Source organism: Streptopelia decaocto (assembly GCF_964273445.1).
Source record: "Streptopelia decaocto genome assembly, chromosome: 14".
Classification (NCBI taxonomy): domain Eukaryota; kingdom Metazoa; phylum Chordata; class Aves; order Columbiformes; family Columbidae; genus Streptopelia; species Streptopelia decaocto.
In genome coordinates, this window is record NC_138669.1 from 7,199,345 (window position 1) to 7,224,140 (window position 24,796).

Below are 24,796 nucleotides of genomic sequence, written 5' to 3' on the forward strand. Positions count from 1 at the left end.
ATCTTAACATGGCTTGATAGATTTCATCTTACCTTCAGGGTCTAAGTGATCTGCCATGGTATTTGTATTTTAAAGCCATCAGTAGTGTTGAAAGCAAAGAACTGACTCAGTAATTCTGTATGTTAGTGGAGACATAATGTCCTTGGATCAGATAAAAGCACCTTCCCACTACTGCTTTTATATACCTCATCAATTCGCACAGTGCTGGTGGCTGTGCCTCTTCTTCTGCCCCCAGCAGGAGCAGCAAAACAAACCACTTCATCTTTGAAATCACCTCCTGCAGACTCTATGGCAGGACATTGCAACTTTATTACCTCCCAAGTGAAGCAACAAGCTGGGACAGCTATTACAATTGCATCATGTCTTTCCTCAGCCCATCCATGGCTTGGGGAGGATGAAACCCCATCCCTGCCCTTGACCTCCTCCTGGTTTTTCATGGTCTGGGAGATACACCATACCCAAAGCTGTGCTGCAGCGTGACACTGCAAATGACCAACTAATTAGGCAAAGAGGAGTGTGATGAATTTAGATTCTTCTTGAGGGCTCACAGACTATTAGTAATCTTGAATTTGTTAATTGAAAATTGCTTCCTCTGTTTGTTGTTGGCCTTTTTGTGGAGGGGGATATTTCCTGCTTTTGGACTGCATTGCTGGATCTATAATAATGCACTTTGTATATTAGTGCCAGGCACATTTGTAATTGGCTGCCCTATTAAAGAACACTAATGATCTTTAAAGTGTTCACAAATAATGAATAGAATGGCCCCTCACTGAATTGAGTAATTTATTCACTGACATACTTGCAGATCTGTTTTTCTGTTATTTAACCCAGCTTTAGTTTTCTGCCTGCTTTGCAGAGATGGCTTCTCTTTCAGCCATGCATTGGAGAGAATATGGGTCACAGGAAACTTGCTGTTCATAAAAATGTAGGGCTGTTCCACGCTGGCTCTTCTTCTAACGTATATAGTAGGATTTGGAGAGTAAGCGGCAGTGGTTTTAGTCTAAATGCTCCTCTTGTCCATTAGTTGTTGCTGGGATTCTCCTGAGGCATAAGGAAAGGAACAAAAGGCCAGGATTTGGGAGATCATCTCCCAAAGGTCATGTTGATTTTTCTAACTTAAATAGGAAATTCAGGAAAAGCCTATCAATAATACAGAGTGGCAGGATGGGTTTTCCAGTTGCTGCCCCTCATAAGAGCGGGAACTGAAACACAGCCTTGTCTGGTTCCTGCACCCCATGGAACTCTGGGCAACCATTTTACTGCTTTCCTAATAACCCCCTTGTGACAAGGTACTTTATTATGAAAGAGGCAGCTGATTTGAGATTGCGACTTTATTTACATACAAAACCCCTTGTACTAAAGCATTGTTTAATTACAAAATAGTAATGTTGGACCACAACCTATAGGGCATGTTAATGAGCTGATTTGGGTCAGCACATCTGGAGATGATTTCCTGTGCTGGGAGCTTGATCTCTGTCCACCTTGGTGACAACATCATGGTGGAGTTTCAGTGCATGGCGTTAAGCTGAATTTGGGCTTCCAGGCCTTAAGAGGGCAGTTTGGACCTTGGGGAAGAATAGCAAAGGGAATGGCTTTGTACAAGGGGATTTGTGGTGAGGTTAAGCCGATCTGGTGGCATGTGGAGATGGGGTACAAACTTGAGTCCTTCCTGTGAACCTGTGGCACTGTCTGCACCCACTGCATGTGGGAGCATGTTGGGGATGGGCATCCCTGTGCAGGCTGTCACCCTGCCCTTCCTGTGGGGCCATCGCAGGAGGAGCCCACTGTGGTGGTTTGGGGGTGGGGGGAGGTGGAATAGAATCATAGAATGAGTCCTGAGTTGGGAGGGACCCACAAGGATCATTGAGTCCAGCTCCTGTCCCTGCACAGGACAACCCCACAGTTCACACATACGTCTGAGGACGTTGTCCAGTCTCTTCTTGAACACTGTCAGGCTTGGGGCCATGACAGCTCCATGTGGAGCCTGTTCCAGTATCCAGCACCCTCTGGGTGAAGAATGTTTTCCTAATGTCCAACCTAAACCTCCACTGGCACATCTTCCTGCCATTCCCTTGGGTCCTAAAGAGCCAGAGCCTGGTTTTGGGAGGAAAAGCTGTACCTGACTTGGGGACAAGGGGAAGATGCCAGACCTTGATTTTAGGAGGTGATGCCAGAGCCTGCTTAGGGCAGATACTGAAGCCTTCCTTTTGGGGGATGATGCCAGATCCTGATTTTTCTGGAGAAGAGGCCAGAGCCTGTTTTTGTCTTGGTTGGAGGATGGCAAACCCGGGTTTTTCGGGCTGGGGGCAGTGAGAGAACCTGCTGCCGGAGGGGGAGGCAGAGGGTTAAGGGGGCGGGCGGTGGCGGCCGGGGCGGTGCTGCCGGAGCAGATTGCAGCCGGTTCCTGCGGCTTCTCCTGCGCCGGGCGCGGAGCAGCGGCGGGGAGCGCGGGCGGAGCCCCCGCCGCCCCCGGCCCCGCCACCGCCACCCTCCCCGGGCCGCCACCATGGTGCAGAAATCCCGCAACGGAGGCGTTTACCCGGGTCCCGCCGCTGAGAAGAAGCTCAAGGTGGGCTTCGTGGGGTTGGACCCGGGAGCCCCGGACTCCAGCCGGGACGGGGCGCTCCTGATCGCCGGCTCCGAGAGCAGCAAGCGGGGCAGCATCCTCAGCAAACCCCGCTCCGGGGTGTCGGGCAGCGGGAAACCCCCCAAAAGGAATGCATTTTACCGCAAGCTGCAGAATTTCCTCTACAATGTACTGGAGAGACCGCGGGGCTGGGCTTTCATTTACCACGCATACGTGTGAGTAAAAGGGTTGGGAGGCAAACCCGACGGGAGAGACCCCCCAACCCGGTCCGGATCTACCCCCTTTCGCCACCCATCCCAGCCCCCAAAATGCGTGCCGGAGGGGAAGGATGCTCCAGCTGCAGAGCGGGTGCCAGGGTTGGTTGGGAAGCCCCAGAGGGCTGGATGCTGGGGACCAGCGGAGGCTGAGTCCCCCCCCAGCCCCGGGAGCAGCCGGGTCGCCGCTGTATCGCTGGCCCAGCCGGTGCTCGGACAAACCACGCGGGGATGGGGGGCGGTGGGTAAGGGAATCCGGGGGGATAGGCGAGAGAAGCTGCTCCTGCAGAGCTGGGGGGTGGCTCCCCCAGGGAGGTGCAATGCATCGGCCCCCTGTGCCCCCTCCCTGCCCGCTCTTGCTTGCGGGGGAAGGGGCTGCTCATGCGGTGGGTGCAGGGGGCTGGAGCAGCGGGAGTGATGGGTAGGGACTGCTCCTCCGTCTTGCTTGAAATCACCATAGCAATGCTGTGAGCAGAGGAACAAAAAAGCTCTGCTCAGGCAGTGTCTTTCCTCCTCCCACCCCCCAGCGCTCCTTCTCCCCTGGCCCCATCTTTGGCTGCTGGGTGGCTTGCGAAGGGTTTGGGGCCAGGGTTGGTTTTGTGGCTCTGCACTGGGTTCTGGTGATATTCCTTATCCCCTTATGGGAAGCCACTGAATTAAAGATGTGTCTAGAAAGGAATGCTAATCAGTGTCTGGGGCTTCCTGGCTGCACAGCGATGGAGCGGTAAACAAAGGAGCAGTCCCAGGGTGCACATTTCCCCTCTGCCACCCAGGTTTTTTTAGCCAGAAATGGCCACATCTGACCCGCAGTTTGGCAGAAAGATGCCCACATCTGAAGGCATTGCTGCAGAGGGAGAGCAGATGACTTCCCATTGTTTAGAGGATGGCAAGGGGAGGGTCAAGATAAATTGCTGTGTTACTGCAACTCCCTTCCCTCTGGGACTTTCCACAGTCCCACCGGGCTCTTCTGCAGGCCTGGGCTCAGGCTTGAGTGCTTGTTCCCTTGGTGCTGATGGTTTTTTTTTTTGTTTGCATGTTTTTCATCATGGCTAGGGCCTGTGTCAGCCCCAGCAAGAAGATTTTTTTTTTTTTGGGGGGGGAGTGGGGATGCTGGAACCTTTTTTTATTTCCCTCATCATTTTGCTGTTATGCTGTTCTCAGCTAAGATGTTGGGTTATGCTTTCTGGTCCTCAGCCATTTTGTACATTGAGGCCTCCCAGGGAGGTGTTGGTGAGTCCTGTTGGTGAAACGCTGGCTGGGTGGAAGGGGGAGCTTTGCTGGGCACTGCAGCGAGTTGGGGTCCTTGCAAGGGGCTCTTCTTCCAAGGAACAGGGGAGAGGAGAAGAGGCGGCATCGCTGGAGCTCAGTTGCAGCTATGAGGAGCAGTGTGATGTCCAGCACTGGGACCCGTGAGCATCCTCCCTGCTCAGGGCCGTTCTCTGGACTTGCAGGCAGCTTGTTTCACAAAATCCTCTACAATTGTGTGAAGTAGCCGAGTGTTCACATTGTGAGCTGGGTGCTTGTGCGTGCACCGAGGACGGGGAGGATGTTGTGTGCAACGTGCTATTAGATGTAGTAGAGACCCCATCCTGGGGTTGTTGGGGTGACAATGACAGAAGTGGAAAGGGCTGAAAGCCAAGTGGTAAGAGGCAAGGGTAGCCCTCACTTTGAGGGCTTTATAAACATCTTTGGCTTAAGACAACAGCCCTGTTTTAACTTCAGACCCTTCTGGCTCTCTGCGTGGCGTTTGCTTGGGCAACCAGTAATCCAGGAGTGGGGACATCCCAAACTGACCTGCTGCCAGGGCACCCTTTCCCATGACCGCCCTGTCCCTCGTGTCTGGCCAGGGTCCCCTTGGTTCTCACTGTGCAGCTGCCTCCTTCCCCCATCCCAAGCAGCTGTGTTTCTCCTGGGCTCATGACTCCACCTGTCCCTTCTGTGACACCACATGGAGCTGTGTACTCCTATTAGAAAATGCTGGCCTGGGATGTGCGGGGAACTGGGGACCATCCCTGGCTCACCTTGGGGGTGATACCCAAGCAGCTGGGAGATATAACCACCATAAAACCATCCTCTGACCCCCACCCATGGACCCATTGGGAAAAGGAGGCTGAATTCAGGGCTGAAGTGGTAATTGCACCCATGTCTGTGAACCATCAGTGATACAATTAATTTTTTACTATGTTTCAGGAAGTTACATGGATTCCAGTCTTCTGAGCTATGTGTATGAATGGTTTAGCCTTAGGGGTCTATAAATTCATTATTTAAAGTGCTGAAGGATGTGGTAAGCATTATACAAAGTCACCAGCATCAGCCTGTGCAATGGTTACTGCTCTGTGCCAGCTCTGTGTGTGTATGAGTGGGGCAGGGATGGCATTTCCTGGGTTTCTGCACCTAGAACTCCCTAATCCAGACAGACAGGACAGAGAAAAGGCTTAGTGCCTTTTTTTTTTTTTTCCAAAGATATGGCAGGAAGAGACTGGCTCAAGGTCATAAAGTTTGTATGTGTGGTGCAGCGCCCTCCCCGTGCTATTGGGGTCACACTGCCTTCTCCCGCCCAAAACCCCATTTTGTGCCAAAAGTCTTGAGCACAAAAGCACCTTTAGCCTTCACACGGCAGGAGGGGAGTCCTGAGGATGGCTGGATGGAGCAGCCCCGTCCTGCTGCCTGACCCCACCTGCCAGCACCATTTCCCTGCTCCTGCTACTCACAAGGACTTTCTTGTATGAAGATTTGTGAACTACTTGCCCTGTGGATGAGTATGTGACCCTGCAAGGTGGTGGGTGGGTGGGTGTTTTTTTACCTTGTTTTGTTGCTGATAGACCCCAATGCATTTCTGGGTGTGGAGCTGCTGTGCTGCTCAGGCAGCCTCCCTGCACCCGAATGCCAAGGCACAAACTGTTAATATAGAGACTCTTCCAGCATGGACATTAATAAATTTTAAATTTTATTGAATTTGAGAGGTGCCTCTGTGTAAATACCACTGATAAATGTCTGTCTGCAGAGGCCCATCTCCCAGGCTGGTATTGCACTAGGCAATTGATGTGCTGCTTTGAGAAGCCCATGCAAGCTGCATTTATTTCCAGTGTTGCATCCTAGATCCAATCCATCTGATTCTTTTCCCCACCTCTTCTTCCTGTCATTACTTATTCCCCTTTGCACCATTTCATGCATAGGAAACCAGGGAAATTCAGAGCAGCTCCCAGCCCCAAACTCATTAACGTGGTTTCATCTCAGATGTTGCCTCTGTAAAAAAAGCACTATTACCTCTGTGAGCAAAAGCACTATTTTGTATCTGTGTTGCGATTCATTTTTATACTTAATAGCTCTTCCTACACTGGCACAACTGTGTGACCTGCTCATGGTAGCTGTGTGTGTATACAGATTATATATAATATATATATTTTGCACAGCCCCATGGACAACTGAGCCTGACAGGTCCCATTTTTGAGCATGGCTGGAGTTGGACTCAGGCTCCCAAAGGTCTGAGCCTCCCTTCTCTCTCATTTTCTCCCAGTATTTCACTTGGCATCTTTAATTTCCTTTTTTTTTTTTTTTTTGACAGAGCCTTATCAATGCAGCACGTGGCCCCATTCTGTTCAAGGTTGAGCTGAAACTTGAAAAGTTGAGCCCTTCCTAAATATCAGGCCAGGCTTTTTGAGGAATGCAACAGGGTTCTTTGCACAGGGAGACATTTTGCCTCCAAAATGTTTCCATTTTATTTCTTTCAAAAATTTAGATTTTTTTTTTTTCCTTATACTTTTTTTACCTTGGTTGTTGTAACCTGTCCTGTTCTGAGTTTGAAGGGCTGTGATACTTGAAAGTGACTTTTGTCCCTGCCTGCCATCTAATTTCAGGAGGGATCACTGTATTCTGTGCCAGCCTAAGCAAGGTACTTGCGCTGGGCATCTCCATAGCCCAATGTGTCTGGAGACACATCTGCTGATCCCCTGGCTGCACTGCTTGTGTTTGGTCACCAAAATGAAGGTATGGGGAGCTGGATTTGGGGCAGTAACAGGAAAACAGCCTGTGTTCAGACAGTTTTAAAGCTGTGTCCCCAGGGCCAATGTAATTCTTGCATTTCCTACTTTGAATTTACAACCTTAATGCGTCTTTTTAACTGCGTTAAAAATAGGTTTGGATGCACTTTTTTATCCGCATACGGTGCACCATGTATTCAGTTAATTAAGCAAGTGCATGGACTCAAATTATAGTAAGGAAGAACATTTCCTCCCTGTCTAATTTTGTTAAAATTTCCTTGTGCCATCCCGTTTTTTCTTCCCTTTTAACCCAGCCAAAAGCCACTTCTCTCTCCAGAAAGTCTCCTCTCCATGCTGCCCGCATCCTGGCATCACCTCATCTGGCCGTCAGGAGGATGGAGACATGATGCAATTACTTCCCTGAGGGCCCAGGGTTTCTCAGTGCAGAGGTGGCCTCTTTCATGACTCCTTCTGCTCCTCAGGGATTGAAGAAAACATGGTTATTTCATATAGATCCATTCCAAGATAATATTTTTGCATCGGATTGAGTGGCTCTAGGAGCGCCCAGCCATTTTTCTGCTGCCTGGGTTGGGTTTTTAGGCAGCTGTTTTGTTTTTTCACTTACATTTTTTCATACTTGCTTTATGGCATTTTATTAGGGGTAAATTTAGTTTGACGCTCTCATTTATCCATCCTCAAGCACTGAGGGGTGGTTGTTCATGTCCAGTCCTCACCCACAGCAGGGATATTGCTGGCAGGGATGATGCCACCAAACTCAGCCCATCACAGGTGACATGCAGGGACCTCCTGGATTCTCCTCCCTGTGTCCTAGTGAGTACATGGGATGAAGGGGCTGATACAGATCTCCCATAGGTGCTGCATTAATGGAACTGCTGGGCTTGGACATCCGGTGGTGATGCCCTTCAGCTGCACAGTTGTGTCTGTCCTTGGGACCAGGGAGACCCTCCTGCTGTGATGCCTCATGAGCTTCTCTCCAGCTGCTTAGTCAGAGCTTGGTGGGAGCAACCTGATTTCAGTCGCTTTAATGTGTCACGTTCCAGCCGTCACATTCACCCCACACTGACATTAAGGAACTGAAAAACAAGCCGATCCTCCGGGTGACCTCCTTTCTGTGCTGCAACACACCTCAACTAGATGAGTCTTGCTATGGCTCGATTTATTGTAAGAGGCAATAACTCAAAAAGCAAACCCCAAATCCTGTACTGGAGGGGAGATAGGCATTGATTTAAGAGATGCAGTTAGCAAACATCAGGGGGTTTTGTTTGTTTGTTTTTGTTTTGTTTTTCATTGCAGAGAGGGAGAGGACATTAGCACAGTGAGACACTGTGATTTGTTTGGTGATTTTGTTTGCCAGTCTGTTTGGCATCAGTGGGGCTTACCAGCATAAAAAAGCACCTAAGATTGGTATTTGGCTTCTGGGACACTTCTGGCAAACACTTAGTGCTGCATAGTCCCTTTTAAGGTGGCCCAAATGCTCAGTTGTTTTCTTAGTTCCTGAGGGACAGATTCCTGTTGAAATTGTGGTGGCAGGGACATGCCAGTCCTTTTTTCTGGGATGGCCCCACCAGGACTGCAAGAGCAGGTATTTAAATGTGGGCCTTTGGTGAATGAGCCCATCCACCCAGATTGAAAGAAAAATGTTGTTTTTCTCTATAAGAACTAGTTGTGAGATACTTGATCATTTCACTGAAGCTGTGGGTGACCTCAGCTCCTGGCCTTATCCTGGGTAAACTGCAAATGTGGCCTACTATGACACTCACATTGAAGATGTTTTGGGGGAGTCATGCACATTTGTTCTAAAGCACTGAATTAATTACATAGTGTTGGTTGATGCAGAGTATTTTGCACGAGTCACTGGCTGGGATGGCAAGAGCTGCTTTATTACAGCCTTGGGGCGTCTTGGCTGTCAAACTGCCAATAAATGAGGCAAACTGGAGCATTCCTCCAGATCTCTGATCTGTCTTTAGTATCACTCCAGCCTCTTAATGTGCTTTTTTAGATGTGTGGAAAGCTTTGGTGTCTGTAAGCGTCTAACTGGTGATTTAGAGTGGATTTGATGTCAAAGGGCAGCCTTTCCAAGGTGTGGGGAGCAGAAGACCGGTGACATCTTCTCACCTCTCACTCTTGCTGCTGTAGGGAGGCAACTTAAAGTTGCATCAGGATCACTGGGACTCCTGGAACCCAAATTACCTTCAATGCCTGGGGTGAAAGCTGGGTGGGATGAGTCCAGAGGAGGACAGAAGGCAGATATTCAGAGCTGGAACTACTCTCTGGACATCCTGTGAGGTCAAGGTGAGAGATGGGGCTGATCCACATTGAGCTGGGATGACCAAGATCTGGGATCCACATTTACTCAGCTGTGTCTGAGAAGCAGTTTGGAGAAAGGAACTTTTATGGCAAACCTGGATCAAGTTTTGCAGACCTGCAACCCAAGACCCAGGGGAAATCAAAAGAGAATCAAATCTTATTCATGCTGATTATGGTTCATAAGCAGCTACAGCTGTGTTTAGGCTCTTGGAGGGGAGTACCCAGGGGTCAGTCTTAATTCAGAGATCCTTCTTTTTTAATGGGAAGGTGAGACAGGGCAAAAAAACCCCATGAAAACAGGCAAGATCAGAGGAAACAACTGTCCCTGCTTGGGCTGGGAGGCAACCACTACCCATCTGGGGATCCCACCAGTCCATTGTGGTTGACACTTGGTCTCTTCAGGACAAGACTGAAAGAGGCAGGGATTTTTTGTCTTCCAGAGAGTCTTTCCCACGAATTCACAACCGCCTCATTTGTAAGCAAACCCTGATCTACCTGGAAGTCCTGCTTTGTCCTTTAGAGCTCTGCCAGCCCAGGGAGGTGACAGCATCAAAGCAAAATGCAGCTGGGGTGATAGCTGAGCTGCTGCTGCATGCTGCGATGAATGAGCACAGCAGGACAGGCAACCCTAATGCAGCTTCCAGAGATACACTGTCACTGCCTATAAAGTTATTATGATACGCAGAGGAAAAAAAAGAGAAAAAACCTAGCAGAAATCCTGACTCAAATGTGACTCACGTGCACCTCTTCTCCATCTCTGCTTGTGAACGCAGTAGCTCGTGTTTGGGTACCCACTGTATGTGTTTGTTGCGACTTTGGTTTGATATGGTGGGGAAAACTAATCTGCGGTGCCAAAGAAAAACTTCAGTCAAATAATAGTTAATATTGTTTTCCCTTTGGTATTGATTTTAATATTACAGTAGTGTGTGAACACCCCAAATGGAAATAGAAGTCTACAAGCTTCTGCTCTGCACATCAAGCCAAAAAGAGGCAGTTCTTGCTGCAAGGACTTACTGTATTGAACAGACAAGACAGAGGAAAGGCATAAAGTAGCTGTTGGGGGACTGCTGGTAAATTTATCTTTGCTCCATTTTTCTTTTTAATAGTATTTGCCCAGCTGCTTATTTGCTTTTGGTTTGGTGGGTTGGTTTCTATTTGTGTTCCTTGAATTTCCAAAGGAAATTGGGGTTGGCTTTGGCCAGAGCAGCTGATTTTGGCAGTAAATCCTGTAGCCTGAGGACCTCAGCAGGGTTAACGTTGGACTGGGAGGATGAGACACATCTTCATGGGGTATGGATCTCCCGTACTGGGGCACTTTGCTGTGATCTTGCAGTTCATTACAAATGCAGCGTGTAGAGGGCTGTGAATTGGGCTTATCAGCTTTCGTGCTGTTTAAGTGTTACATGTGGCAGCGAAATGACAGCGCAGGGAGACTTTTTCTGCTGCATGTTTATGGGCTTTTGCACAACTCAGAGTCTCAAAGTGTCGATTAATTGAGTTTATGGTTGCTTGGAGGTTCATTACCTCATCTGAATAAAGTCATAAGGCATGTAAGAGCACTCCATCTTTCACTCAAGAGGAGAGCAGAGGAGTTAAATATCTGTGTATTATAGCTGGACAAACAGGGAGTGAGGCTGTGTTGCCTCCTGCCACTTCAAGCCATATGGTAGTTAAGCTTGAATGCTTCCAAGAGGGGTAGTGAGAAACAAGCCCTGTCCCCAGGAATAAGGATGCTCTTTGTTCTTGGGACAGGGAGATGGCATGAAGGGCTCAGGCTGGTGTGGCCATTGGTTTAGTAAGGTGGTTGTTCCTCCTTCCTCTACATCTGGCAAGGCTGAAAATGCCATGTCTTGTCCAGTTAACCTCTCACTTGGGCCTTCTTCCAGGTTCCTGGGGGTTTATTAGTGATGATTTGTGCTTTAAGGACTAGTGGGAATATTCCTGAGTCATCTCCTTAGGCAGGGAGCTATTTATTTCGGTGTGTGTTACACTCCCTGGGAGTGGGTGTCTCTCTTCCGCTTTTGGATCCTGCCCTGACTCTATATAAAGCTTGAATGAGCAGCAAAGCCAACCCTCAAACTGGCTCCATCCTTTGGAAGCTTTGTGCTGCTGATCCCATTTCTCCTGGCTGAAGGAGCGTGGCCGTTTGGAGCATGGGTAAGAGTTTGCATGGGGTGTTTGTCTGTCTTGGGGTTGTGTAGCTGCTGGGACAACTTGCAGAGGCACAGTTCACTGCATGTCCAGGAGCAAGTCTTGCTCTACAGTGTCTCATGAACACGGTGGAAGTGTGATTTGTACCTTCTTTGCTCTGCTGACATCAATTTGCTGATGATGTTGGGTTTTCGCTCAGTGGGATTTTCCTTATTTAGGAGAGATGAGAGATTTCCGAGTGTCTGCAATTCTCCGTTGGTATCAGAGCACAGGTGCCACAGGCAGATGCAGATGGGTTCCTCCAAGACATTGCCAGTGCAGGAGCTGCCAGGTTTGGAGGAATTTCACTGTTATTTCTCCTGGGATGGTCCTTTTTCAGACGCATCCTGTGTTTGCTTGGTGGCCTTGCAAAAAGCTGCCTTGCTGTGCATGATTTGGGGGTGCAAGGAGAGCCCTTCATGTAGCAGCTTCCTGGGGAGCTGCAAATAAGCCAGTGTGCTGATGACCATATTAATCCAAAAGCTGCCTTCACACCCAATTAAGCATCACCCTGAGCCAGAGGGACAAGTCCTCATGTCATTATGTCTTGAACTAAATTGCTGGCACTTCATGAGTGCTCTGTCTCCATAGCCTGAGGGACTAATGCCTTTAATCTGTATCAGCACCAAATAAACTGTTGATGTGACCTCGTGGTTTGGTCCTTGTGGGTGCTGGATGTGCACCACTGGAGTTGTCTTTTTCTGAGTTATGGCTATTCCTGTAAGGAAGGAAAGAGACCTAGAGAAATGAGATTTCCCTGCAATCTTTGTAATTTGTCAGACACAACATGCAGTCGCACAGAATTTTGCATGGAATTTTTCTTGTTTCCCATGTTTTCCCCTTTAACATTTAGGTGTTTTTAATGCTGTTCTCATTTAGCAGCTTTTCCCTTGCCATACCAGCTAATGAGTGGTAGGAAGAATTTCTGCAGTGACCTTTTGCTGCTGCTGTTGTTTTTCTTTTCTGCAACAGAAATCAGATATAATTTGAAACGTTGTCTGAGCTGCCCCTCCAGCCCTGAGCCTGTTTGTGGGTGGTGGGAGCATCTCAATTTGTGCTAAATGGCAGAGAGCAAGCTGCTGAGGCTTAGTCTCTGAATCAGTAGATCTCCCATTTTAGCCTGGAATAAATAATACCATGTCAATTTGAAACTTGTTTCCAAGTTGGTGATGGATTAACCTGCCTCAAGTACGGGGGGAATGATTGGAGGTTGTGAGAAAATGGAAAAGTAATGGAAGTGCCTGAACAAGATGAGTGAATGGGACTCTGAGGATATTCCTGTTTTTTCCACTGTTTCTCCTGGGAGATGAGGGTGTAGACATCTACAAACAGGCAAGGAGTATCCCAGCCTCAGGTCTCCACTCTTGATTTGGAACAGCCAAATCTGGGAGACCTGCTGGCAGGCAGGGCTGGTCATTGCCTGGGCTCGACCCATCCAAATGTGAGAACTGGAGCACCTGGGAAGCACCTTCATTGAAGTGGCCACTTTGGCCATGCAAGTATTGCATTTTTGCAAATGCAAATAATCCCTTCGTGGGTGAGGTGTGGGTGTAGAGCACCTGCCCAAGCCCCAGCTCCCTGCAGAGAAATGGGCTGAACCTCCAAAGTGATTCCAGCACTACCCAACCCTGCTCTTCATCTGCTCCCACGTGGAGAAGGGCCAGATTATTAAAAACCCCAGAGAAATTCATTAAACTAATGGATTGTCAGCCCCCAACTGTGGCTGGGGAGGCCCATCTACACTGCAGTCACATCCAGTGGGATGCGAGTTGGGAAGAGCGGCCAGAGCTGAGCCTGACCCTGTGCTGCCATTCCCGGATGGTGGGATGTGCACCCGTGTGTGAAACATGGGCTGGTAGAGCATCCCAGGGAGGCAGCACAGACCTGATGGGATGGCTCACTTATTTTTCATTTGCTAAAAGCCCAGCAGAAATTAAATGAAAATTAATTAAACCTTATTTTTTTCACCCTCTTCCTCCTGCTTCCTCTTGCTCTTTGCTGTTTCTATGGAAGACTGAAAAAAATGTGCTAGAGAGGAAGCTAAGCACTGAGCATCCTTTCATGAATGTAGAATATGGCCCCCATGGGACTGCAGGAAAGGGCCTGTAATTACGGGGAGTGTCCTGCGAGGCTGGGTTACACAACCAGGATGGAGAGCTGCTCCTGCTTTGGTTTAGCAGCAGGCTGATGATGCTGTAACTCAAAATACTACCTGGCTGTTATCCATTCATTGCTTTTTATCACTGTGTGTGTCCTCAATGTGCAGCACAGACCACTTGTGAGGCTCTGAGCCAACAAGGAAGTAGGAAGGAGCATGTAGCTTCATAAAAGGGCTGTTTGATATGTACAATGCCTAGTGACATTATTCCAGACAGCCAGAGCATATCTTGGAGCCAGCTGACAAATCGCTGGGGAGATCTTATATGATGTCACCCAGTGAAGGTGACACTTTCCCTGCTAGGGCAGGAGCAGGAGTCCCCGATGAAGTCACACTCTAGCATCTCCTCGTGAGCTCTACACCAGCTGCTGTCACCTGGATTAAGAGGCAAGTTAATGGCTGGGAAAGGCATTTAGGACTGTAGCAAGTGCTGTGAGATGTTGAGAATAGTGGAACACTGGCCCAGGCTGCCCAGAGAGGTGGTGGTTGAACCATCCCTAGAGACATCCCAGGCCAGGCTGGATGGGGCCCTGAGCAACCTGAGCTGGTGAACATGTCCCAAAGGGGTGGCACAGGGTGAGCTGGGACAGTCCCTTCAACCCAAACTGTTCTGTGATTCTATGTCATACAGGGGAGGACTAAACCCTTGGCTGTGGTGCTGGGCATGCCCTGGTGCCATGTGCTGGAAGACGTTGCTCCTGTGTGCTCCTGGGTGGCTTCGTTCTGTCACTTACTGGCTCTAGTCCATGTCAACCGTGGTTAGTGGTGTGCTTTGCAGTGGTTTTGTGCCAGGCTTTATTCTGCTCTAGAAGGATTTATTGGTTGGTGATGGCCATGGGCATGTCTTGAGCTTTTTGTGGGTTTAACCTCAGCTGTTGCCCTGTGTGCTGGGGGGTGAATCGTTACCCTTGTTATCCAGTTTGGGAGCTGAGGTGTGGAGGAATTAGGTGATGTGGGATACCTGTGGTATAATCCAGCATCCCCGCTCACTGTGCTCTAAACTTGGCCTCTCCCTCTCCAGCAGTAATAACCATTTCCCATACAGACAAGGAGGCTTGAACAATGCATCCTTGTCCCGTCAGACCTTCCTAGGCTTTGAATTATTAAATATTGTCTCAAATCTCCATTATAAAGGTTGTTAGGGCCCAGCTACTAATCAGAATAGAAAATAGTCCATTTCTGTACTTTAACAGTTGGCTTCATCTACTTGTGGGATTTACAATAAATAAGAAGAGTTTAAAAAAGGGGGAAAAAAAAAATCATGAGAGGTTGGAAGTAAACACAGATTAAGATACTTGCAAGAGAATGTTCAGTTTTCTGTCTTAGTACCCACGTGGTCACTGGTCTCTGTCTTCTGTCTAAAACAAAATCACATGCAAATTCATTAGCATTAATAGGCTGGAGAGCGTTTGCTGCTGTGACTCCCATGATGCCGGGTTACAGATTGCCCTCAGTGCTTCATGGGTACCCCTTCCCACACCCCCATCACTGTCCCCTCGTCAGCTGGCAGAGGCTCTGGCCATGTTTCTGCACAATAATTGTACACTCAACTGCAAGGGAGCAACAAAAAGCTGCAGATGCAGAAGGAGATCTAGGGCCAGCTGCAGGCTCTAGCCAGCTGCGGAGCTCAGGGATGGGTTTATTATTTCTGCGGGCCTGAAGCCCTGGTTCCAGAACGCTGTGATTTCCAAGGTCAGATTTTTGCTCACTGCTTGTGAGACATTTCATGGTACCCTTGCTGCTCTGCAAAAGGCTGGGTTTGTGTTATTTCCCTGCTCTAGAACAGTCTTGCCCCACAGCTGGACACATCTGTGCTGTGCACCTGCAGCATCCCTGAGTGGGGCTGCTTGATTTGGCCCAGGTAGGTGATCCCTGGCTTTCCCAGGTGATAAACCGTGGAAACTAGCTTGCGAGTGAGCTGGAAGTTGGAAGCAGGGTCACAGCATGGGTTTGATTTCCTTAGACCCTGTGGGAGAGGAACCATCCCCTTGTCATGCTCCTGAGTGAAGCTGCGACAGCTCTGCCAGGGAGCAGCCCAGCAGCAGAACAGCTCAATGCTGCCAGGGGACTTGGATCCTGCCTGAAAAAAGGGGTTAAAAGCAGGTTTTTGCAAGCCTTTGCCTGCCATTTTAAATGGGGAGGATGTTTCCCTGGCAACGAGATGGATGCTTCCCAGCAGAGCATATGGCTCCCATCGACTTTGATTTACCGGCGTGTTGAAATGGCAGCTAGATAATCTCTCTTCAGCTTTAATGTGTCCATGCCCCGTGTGTTACTTGTAAGCTTCAAAACACTGTGGGTCTGGCCCCTGCAGCACTGGCCTTATTCCTGGCCCATCCCAGGGCTGGAGCTGCTGGCATCCCATGTCAGGGCTGGGACCAGGGACCTGAGCATCACCTGGAGAAAGGAGCTGCAGGGTGGGCAGGAAAACCTTCCCTGTCTGCTGCCTTTCCTCAGCCCAACAACTCTTCCTCCTTGGATAATATAATCTGCAGCCCTCTCTTCCTACTCTCCTCCCTGCTTTAAATCATTTTTAGATGTTTTCCACCTTTCACCACACAATCATCTGCCTCCTGCAGCTTGCTATATATTATTGTGTTTACTGGCACAGGGAAATAAGGAGAGGGAACAAACCTGTCATTTGTGGAGCTGGGGAACTGGGGGGAGCTGGTTTTTGTGAGCTCGTGGCTCTCCCAGGCACAGGGCTTGGGAAGGGGCTGGGAAGGGTGGCCTTAAATGAGATTAAAGTGTGGGGCTGGCCTGCAAATAGCTGTGCTGCAGGGACCGGGGGACACCTGCAGCCTTCCTCCCTCTCCCACTGGTGCAGGTTTTTGGGGGAGCAATCAGTGAGGCAATGCCTCCTTCTTTGGAAGCATCCAGGTGATCCAAAAAGCCCTGAATGCAACAAATCCCCAAAGCTACCCAGCCTGAAAGGCTTTAAAAAGGAGGCAACTGAGGTTGCCATCGTTTCTTCCAGCAGGAGCATCGCTTTCCCCTCCTCTCTGGGCATCCTCTCCCCTTGCCAAGGGCTCTTGATGGTGGGGGTGCTGAGCAGTGATCTGCTCTCCCATCCACACCTGGCCACCTGCTTGCTGTGTTTTCAGTTATGCTGGGGAAGAAGCAAGAGATAAAACGATTAATTGGTGCTGGGGATTAATTTATCAGGTGCAAGGAGAGGCTGTGTCTAGGCAGACCTGGCTCTCTGTGCAGGTGGGGCTGGTGTCATGAGCTGCCTGTTCTCTAGACACCAATGTGGGTGGTGGCAGGAGGTGCTCCCTGTCGCTCCTAGGGAGCAGCATGACTGGAGCAAATCTGTCTGCAGCTCAGGGAAATATTACCTCTGTAAAGGGGAGATTGGTGGAAAAGGGCTTTAAAGCTCCTGGAAGGCCCAAAATACTTATATTAGCAGCAAAGTTAAACGGAGCTTGACTGGCAGCTGTTGTGATGCTCTCCCCTCCCTGCGGCATAACAGGCTGTTTCAGCAAATTTTTAGGGCTAAAGAGCACTGACTTTTTAAGTCTGAGCTCTCTGGAAATGAGGCTTTGGTTTGCATCCCTTCCCCCTGAGCAGCTCCTCCTGGCTGCATGGCCAAGGTGCCATTCCAGTGTGGACCATCCTGTGCCAGCAGGAGCAGCTTCATGGACACACAAAGCACTGTGGCCACACTCTGCCACCTTTGCCATGGAAGAGCAAACTGACCTACTGATATGGGGAAGAGATGTAAAGCTGCTGGCTTTTTATTTCTTGTTGCTGTGTTTTCCTGCATGTTAACCTTGAGTATCTCTTGGGCATTGCCAGATTCAGACCTGGCTGAGCTGAGGAGGTCCAGCCCCCTTGGCTTTTGGGGGTTTATTCCTGATTTGCACCAGTGTGAGTTGCAGAGAGGCAATGTGGTTCTGCTGATTGCAGCACTCCTGTTATTCCTCTAGGTACAATTTTTTTTTTTTACCCAGCTTGAGGGTCATTGTCTTCTGGTGTCTAAAGTCAAAAAGCTCTGCACCAGCTCTCCTGCTTCTTGGCTCTCAGCTTCCTAAGCACTGGCTGGGACAAGAGAAATAAAATTGAACAGATGGTGAAATTACCAACTCTAAGACATATTATATGGGCAGTTTGCAAATACTTCTTTCTTTTCTCCAAGACTCAGTTAATTAAGTAAACTGATGAGCAAATGAAATTAGCAATGCTTTGGTGATGCTTCGGTGTTATCCATTAGTGTTTGGCTTTGAGAAACTGCGTTCTTGTCTTCTTGTTATGGAGACATGATACCAGGAATGGACCCAAAATCTCAGTTGTTCTTTGGTGGGAGGGAGCCTGAGAACATGGCTCTGGGGTCCTGCCTGCATAGAGACAAAAAACATTGGCTGAGATGTGGGGAAAGTGAGGGTTTGTTTTTTTTTTAACTGAACATCAGGATTTTGAGCCATTCAGCTGCCTGCTGTGGGTCTGAGATGGTTCATGCGCTGCTGGGAGCCACCGAGCCTTGGTATCAGCAGCTCCCTGAGGATGCTTGTGTTTGAGGTGCTGTAATTCTTGGTGCTGTAAAACTAGTGCAAAGTCAGAGATGGGGAAGCAAAGCTCAAGGAGCTTGGGGAGACAGAGCTTGTCCTTCAGGGCAGGAATCCTTGGGCTCCAGCTGAATTGCTGATTCTGGGACAGACCTTTGAAAAACCAGCTACTATTCCTGTCTGCAGCAGGAACCAGCCCTGCACTTTTTGAGACAATCTTCCTATCTGCAATTAGACCAGAGCCTATTTTTGTATATCCCATTCCCTCGAGGAATATTTAGATGAGATGCAGCATTACATCCTACAGGGACATCTTGCTTTTAACCCAGTTTTACACCTCAGTTAAGTCAGGTCAAGTGATTTGCCCAGGTCAGTCAAAGGGACTTGACCTCAGCAAGAGGCTGTTTTTATTCCTGTACACTCCAACTATGCAGCATAGCCCTTGGCTTCTTAAATTTACTTAATTTTTTTTCTCGAAGTGTTGCAGAAAAGCAGGGCTTTGCCCTTAAGACTCAGAAATAACTTGATCTTCACATACAGATGAAGGTTAGATTAAGAAGGCTTGTATTCCTGTACTCATGAATAATGGTTTCCCAGAGGTAGGGAGGAAGCAGAGGCTCTTTTGGGGGAATACCCTGTGGGATGAAACAGGCAGCGCTCAGATTTCAATCTGAATAATACGGGTATTGCATGAGACAGCAACTTTCCCTCACATTAAAATCAATGAACGTGCTCTGAATAAATGCCTGCGCAGACGTTTTAAGAATTACTTAAATGTCCGATATTTTACACTCTTAATTTATCTTCCAGTTCAATGTAATTGCACTGTGATGTTTAGGATTCTCTCCCGTGAACCGTTTCTGCAGGTGTGTGAATATATTTTAAATATTCTTTACAAACCAAGTTTTTAAAAGAAAACCTCAGCCTGGCAGGGCTGAATCACAGCAGGGACAGACTCTGCTGGCAGGTGCAGGGGCTTGATGGATACTTTGGGTTTTCCTCCAGGCATCTGACTCCTTCAAGGCTGTGTGCGTGGGGCCAGAGAATATGCAGACAAGCATTTCCCAGTGATTCATGTGAGATGAGGACAAAGAAGAACATCAGAGCTAGAACGTTGCATGCGGTGATTATTATTAATAAAGCTTTTACTCTGAGTTGCCTTGAGTATGTCAAATGATTAGAGCTGCCTCTAATTTAAGGAATTTGAACCAGTTCCTTAAATTTAACCCCTTTTCCCACTGTAAATGTTCAGCTCTTGATCTATGTTCCCTGTCATTTCCAGATGGCTTTTGTTCTTTGAGGCTTCAATCCAGAAAAGCTCTTAAGCTCACTCTTGCTTGTTGGCATGGAGATACACAATCCTTTGCTGGACTAGGGACAATATATGTCATGTGAAACCCATTTCTGCTCAAATTCCTGCAGTTCATGAGTTCAGGTCAGGACTCTGACTCTACTGGTGACCTTGGGGCAGATAATGCTATTTCTGCTCCCGGACTATTATAAGTAAGGGGGAAAGGCTGAAGGAACTCTGAGTGGGAACTGATTCAAAAATTGGTGGATGTTGAAGGAGAAAATATCTATGAACCCATATTTAACTGAGAAATTGCTGCCTAAACAGAGGGAAGGCAGAACAAGAGAAGTTTCATGATTTGTGCAAATACAGTAAAGCTATGGACACCTATTCCTTTTTCTGTAGTTTGTGATGGATTTGTGAAAGTTCCTTATCTGTCCATAAAGCTGAAAAGAACTTACCCAAAAACCTGATGCAAAGGAGATCTCACCCCCCTGACTTGCCTGGGATGTGGATGTGCAGGCGGGTTCCAGCAGGAGCACAGAGAGGGTATGGGGCTTGGCAATGATCCTGCTCGGGCCACATGTCCTGGAGAGACCCTAGAAAACCTCATCTGCTGGAAAACCACCTCCTGTTTGCCACCTTGCTGTGGTGCAGCAAGGAGAGCAGGTTTGCTGCATCCCTGCACAGGGGCTGGGGGGTGTCCTGGGGTCATGCAGGTGGTGATCGTGCAACAGAGCTCATCAGGAAAGCAAACTCTCTCATTTTCCTTCCCATCCCAGTTCTTCCCTTATAATGGTGTGGCTGAGAATCTTCAAGACCTTGTTAACTCCCATATCCCAAATCACCATTTAGTGCAGCTTTGCTGTCCACACTGCATCCTCTTCCACTACGCTGCTGTGGTCCCTTGGAGATGCTCTCTTGCTCTATTTACCCCACCGTCCTTAGTACATGAACTTCTTATTGGAGCTCTTCAGCCATCATCTTGGTGCACCAAGAAGGCACAGGAGCTATTGATGTTGTCCTAGAGGTGCCTCTGCTGAAGATTTATTTAAAAGTTTATAAACCACGAGAATCCCTTCCTTGGAGCCAGCCTGTGTGTTGTCCATAAACAATATCTTCTACCCGCATGGATGCCCAGGGACCCTCCAGGCTCTGAGGAGGAGCAGCAAGATCTGGGTTTGGTGCTGAGCATGGCCACACCTGTGGGGAATGAGGCACCATCAGGAGCTCTGCTTGGAAAATAGAGTGTTTATTAAGGCACAGGACCAAAAGGCAGGAGTCCCTGCTTCTATTTTCAGCTCTGCTAACGACAGAAGTCGCCTTGGGAGATGATTTTGGCTGAGGGCTGTGGAAAGCTGGAGTGAGGCATTTAGGCTCACGTTTAGCCTTGTAAATGAATAGCTGGGTGGCAAATCACAGCAGGATTGCTCACATGAATAAAGATGATGGATGCTTCTGGCTAAGGGTAGGTGCAATGGTATCTTTTGCAATTCAATGATATTGTTACCCCTGGAAAAGTCACGGCATTATCAGAGTTTTGCTTCTGATTCACTGAAGGTTTAAATGAGGCTTTCTGTGTGTTAAAAGGCATTTGATACTCTCTGTTGCTCCTCACCTCGATTTATTGTCATTGCCTCATTTTCATGACCTTTGATGTGCGTTGAAGTTTCAGCTACTCAAAAGGCGGCGTTTTACAGAGACCACAGCAAATGGATTGCTGGACTTGCAGATGGATCACCCAGAAGCATTTTGGTTTTATTTTAGCACAATTATCAACACCTCGTTTACATCCCCGAAGTAATTTTTAAGTGTTATAAATGTTTCAGGTTGTTTTCCGTTGTGCAGCTCTCAAATACTTGTAGTAAAAATCTCCTTCCTTTCCAGCTTTGCTCTTTCTAATTAAATCACTAATTCCCTTTCTGAATTCCAGGGAGAGCCAATGAAGTGTGTTACGAGCACAGCAGCTTGTTACAAGCTTGTGCCACCTCCTTGTCCTGTATCCATCTCCATCCCATCTAGGAATCCCATTGTTTATTATTCCCCTGGTCCTGCACCAGAGGAACCCCAATGTTCTTTGCATGTCAGAGAGTGTTATTTGAATACAAGTATTTCAGGAACAAATTTAAAGGTCTTTTTATATTCTTACATAAATGGGTGTGTAGATTCCAAGGGGGTTTCTTTCAGAAGGCAGATTAAATGATTAACCTGAAAAGGTTTATGATGTTTGTCATATGCTTTTATTGAGGGGAAAAAAAGGACAGTCTTTCCCATTTCAAATAATTTTAAGGTTGTTGGGGTTTTTTGTTTGTTTGTGGGTTTTTTGTTAGTTTCTTTTTAGGGAGAGTTCAGTCACTTCTTGTTCTATTGCTGTCATGAAGTACAATGGATATGAAATCTGGATATGCAGATTTTGTGCTGGGATTTATAAATTGTTATAAGAAGCTTGCAGAGGTGTTCTAAGCCAACATAACCCTGAGTGTAAAGCCAGACTTTGGATTTATTAGTATTAACAACCGTCAGATTTGCACAGCTGAGTCTTGGTGGAGCACAAAGGTCTAAGCAACAGGCAGGGGGGATGCTGGAGCAGCAAAAGGTGCTGGATGCCTGTTGGGATGGGTGGTGGGTGGGGAGGTGAAGTGACATGAAGTGTCCTGCTCCAGGGGGATGGAGCATCCTCTGGACCACCACTCTGTGCAGGAAACTGGTCCAAACCCACGCACTGCCCACTGCATCCCAGTCAGGGTTTGGGAGAGGCTGGTGCGTTGTGCAGGACCCAGCTCCTGTCTACTCAGGAGGAGGATATTGTCTTCTCCAAGGCTCTAAGCAGAATTGGCATCTTTAATGTAAAAATCATTAGATGGGATGTAATTAATGTTCCTTGCTGCACGTTAATGTTACCCAGAGCCAGGCTGCAGATGTGATTTGCTTTGATTAGATAGGTAGCTTTAAAAATTAGATTTATCCCAACCTCTGCACTATTTATTGGCCTATTTCCCTTTTCCAAGCTATCCATTATTATCTGGAGCCCTTTTCTGAGATGTCTGGGTAGATAAAGTGAAATTAAAGCAGAATCAACCTTCATGTTTTCTGCTGCTTTCCCTCCATTGGAGCTCAGAGGATACACACCATTTCTGATGTGGACATACCTCTCACCTTTCTTCTTCAAATCCCCTATACATAGAGGGTCTGTAGATCCTTCAAAGCCTCCCAGGAGCCTTACAGACCTCAAACCCCTGAATTCAGTTTCCTTGCAGAAAGGCTTCATTCTCTGTCTCCTTTTACAGCTTCCCAGAGGTTCATGGACCACAGGGTCAAGCAGAGCAGCTGTTTTGGGATGCTCCCCCTGGGAGGAGCCAGTGCCTGCATCCCTCACTGGCAGGACTGTTCCTTACCCAGGAGCTGAACATCCCCACCGGGACTGACACAGGGGAGTTTTTGGTCCATGTGGGATTTGGCCATGGAGCCCCCATGCTTTGATGAGGAAGCTGGTGCCTTCCCCATTGCTGCCCAAGCTTGGCAGTGCTGTAATTAATGCTGGCCCTGCAAGCAGGATCTGCATCAGGTCTCCCCAGCAATGAGAGCCCTGGGGAGCACAGAGATGAAATTACAGCAGCCCTGAGCTGGCCCCAGGGAGCTAAGGGAAGGGAGGGACCAGGGCCGAGGCTGCGGTGATGTTCTGGAAAGAGAAGAAGCCGCTTCTGGGCATCCCATCTCTCCCCGGCAGCGCCCAGACCTGCGCTGGCCCTCCCCAGATCACCCCGGCTTGCACCATCCACCCTTGGGATTCAAAGTGATAAAGTAATTTTTCCTCTTTTCTGCCTCATCCGTATCTGTCTAGTGACAAAACTAATGTATGTAATGTGGTGTTTGTCCCTGTCAGGACTTTATTCTGGATCTGCCCAAGGTGGTCACCTTGCCCACAAATCTGTGCTGATATTGGCACTTTGCTTTCAGCACCTTCCCAGGCATTTTATTGTGATGTTTGCTCTTAAAAATACAATCCGTGTTCTACTTCTTTAACCAGAAAATGTTGGGTTTTCTTTTCCCCGATCCCTTTCCATGATGCCCTTTATTTTTCCTTTTTGTCTTGTTTTCCTCTTGTCTCTCTTCTTTCATTGATTATTCATTTGTTTCTCACTCCAACGTGGGAGTTTGCAGCAAAATCTGGGCCAGCGCAGGAGCAGGGCTGTCTGACCCAGTTGCAGCTCCTTTCCTCCCGCAGCGTGAAGCAGCACCAGGGTCCTGTATCCAGCTTCTGGGGCAACTGGGAGGATGTGGGACGGATGGAGACCACTTGGCTGCAGGGCAGGTTGTGGAAGGCTTGTTTATGGCAAGGAAGGGCTTTTAAAAGGCTGGCTTGGGGAGAAACAAAACATTTTAAGTGAGACCCAGAGAAGACACTGAGGGACGTCATGGGGGGGTTTGCAAGAGATGTTTTCCTACTCTCTTGAGGTTGTTTCAAGTCTCTAGGTACCAGATCTGGGGTGAGAAGACGAAGTTTTCAGTCGGAAATCAGGCAATTTCCTTATCTGGTCTGTGCTGAATTCATCTTGTTGCTGACAGGGCTCAGTCTTTGCTGAGGTGGCTCTGAAGGTCCATCCAGCAAGCTGGGATGTTTCAGCCTGTGGTTCAAATGAATACTGCAAATCCTCTCTGTTTTTACTTGTTATTGTGACATTAATGGTCATTGCAAAGCCACAAGCATGACCTGGCGGTGAGAAACTCCTTTTCTTTACACAACAAAAAGGAACAGCACCCACCAGCTGAACTGTACCTTATAAATATTCAATGTGCTGTTCGTAGGAATGTGAGACAAAGCCAGACAGATGAATTATTTAATGCTTTTAAAGAATGCAGCTCTTAGTTTCTCCCTGCACTGGCCTACTTTATTGTATCAGTAAATCAATCTTTGGTAAATTAATTTCCCTCCTTTTGTTTGAGCAAGCAATGGGCATCGTGGGCTGGTGGAAACCTTCTCTGTCCCTGAGCAGCTGCCAGGACACCTCTGCAGCTACAGACTCGGGCGTCCAGTGTCAGAACAGTCGAGCGCCCGTCATTCATCTTGTGCCTTCTGATTTGCATTAGTACATCCATGAAAAGCACAGAGTGGGCAGTTTCAATGGGGACAGGCTGTGAGTGGCAGGGTGATGTGACACTTCTGAGGCTGCTTTTGGGACAGCCTGTGGATGCAGATGTCAGGGCCACAGAAGAGCAGAGTAACAACCATCCCCCTCCCAGCGTTACTACACCAAATCTAAAAACTCACCAGCCTTTCCAGGCAGCACAGAGTTATTCTGATGTGCCTGCCTAAGGAACATTAAATCCACGCAAAAAATGTCCTATCCCGGCGAGGATGGGAAATGCAGTTTGGGGCTGAAAATGCAGGAGCATCCATGGAGTTTTCTCTGGCTTTGTGTTCAAGCAAAATGCTCTCTGGACTGGTTTGAAAAATGTGAAAAACTCCTACTCTGAAAACTGATGTTCCCTGTCTCTCTTTTTT

At 48.1% G+C, this 24,796-nt stretch overlaps 1 protein-coding gene across 3 annotated transcripts in view; it reads left to right on the plus strand.

The window, feature by feature from the left end:
* Positions 1 to 2,506: 2,506 nt before the first annotated feature.
* KCNQ2 (potassium voltage-gated channel subfamily Q member 2) overlaps positions 2,507 to 24,796 on the plus strand; it is a gene marked incomplete at both ends in the record, with an annotated part of 63,516 nt that continues 41,226 nt past the window's right edge. For all 3 annotated transcript variants that reach the window (XM_082065687.1, XM_082065688.1, XM_082065686.1), the window contains one exon: positions 2,507 to 2,802. In XM_082065687.1, coding sequence (XP_081921813.1) covers positions 2,507 to 2,802 — 296 coding nt within the window. The remainder of the gene's footprint in view (positions 2,803 to 24,796) is intronic.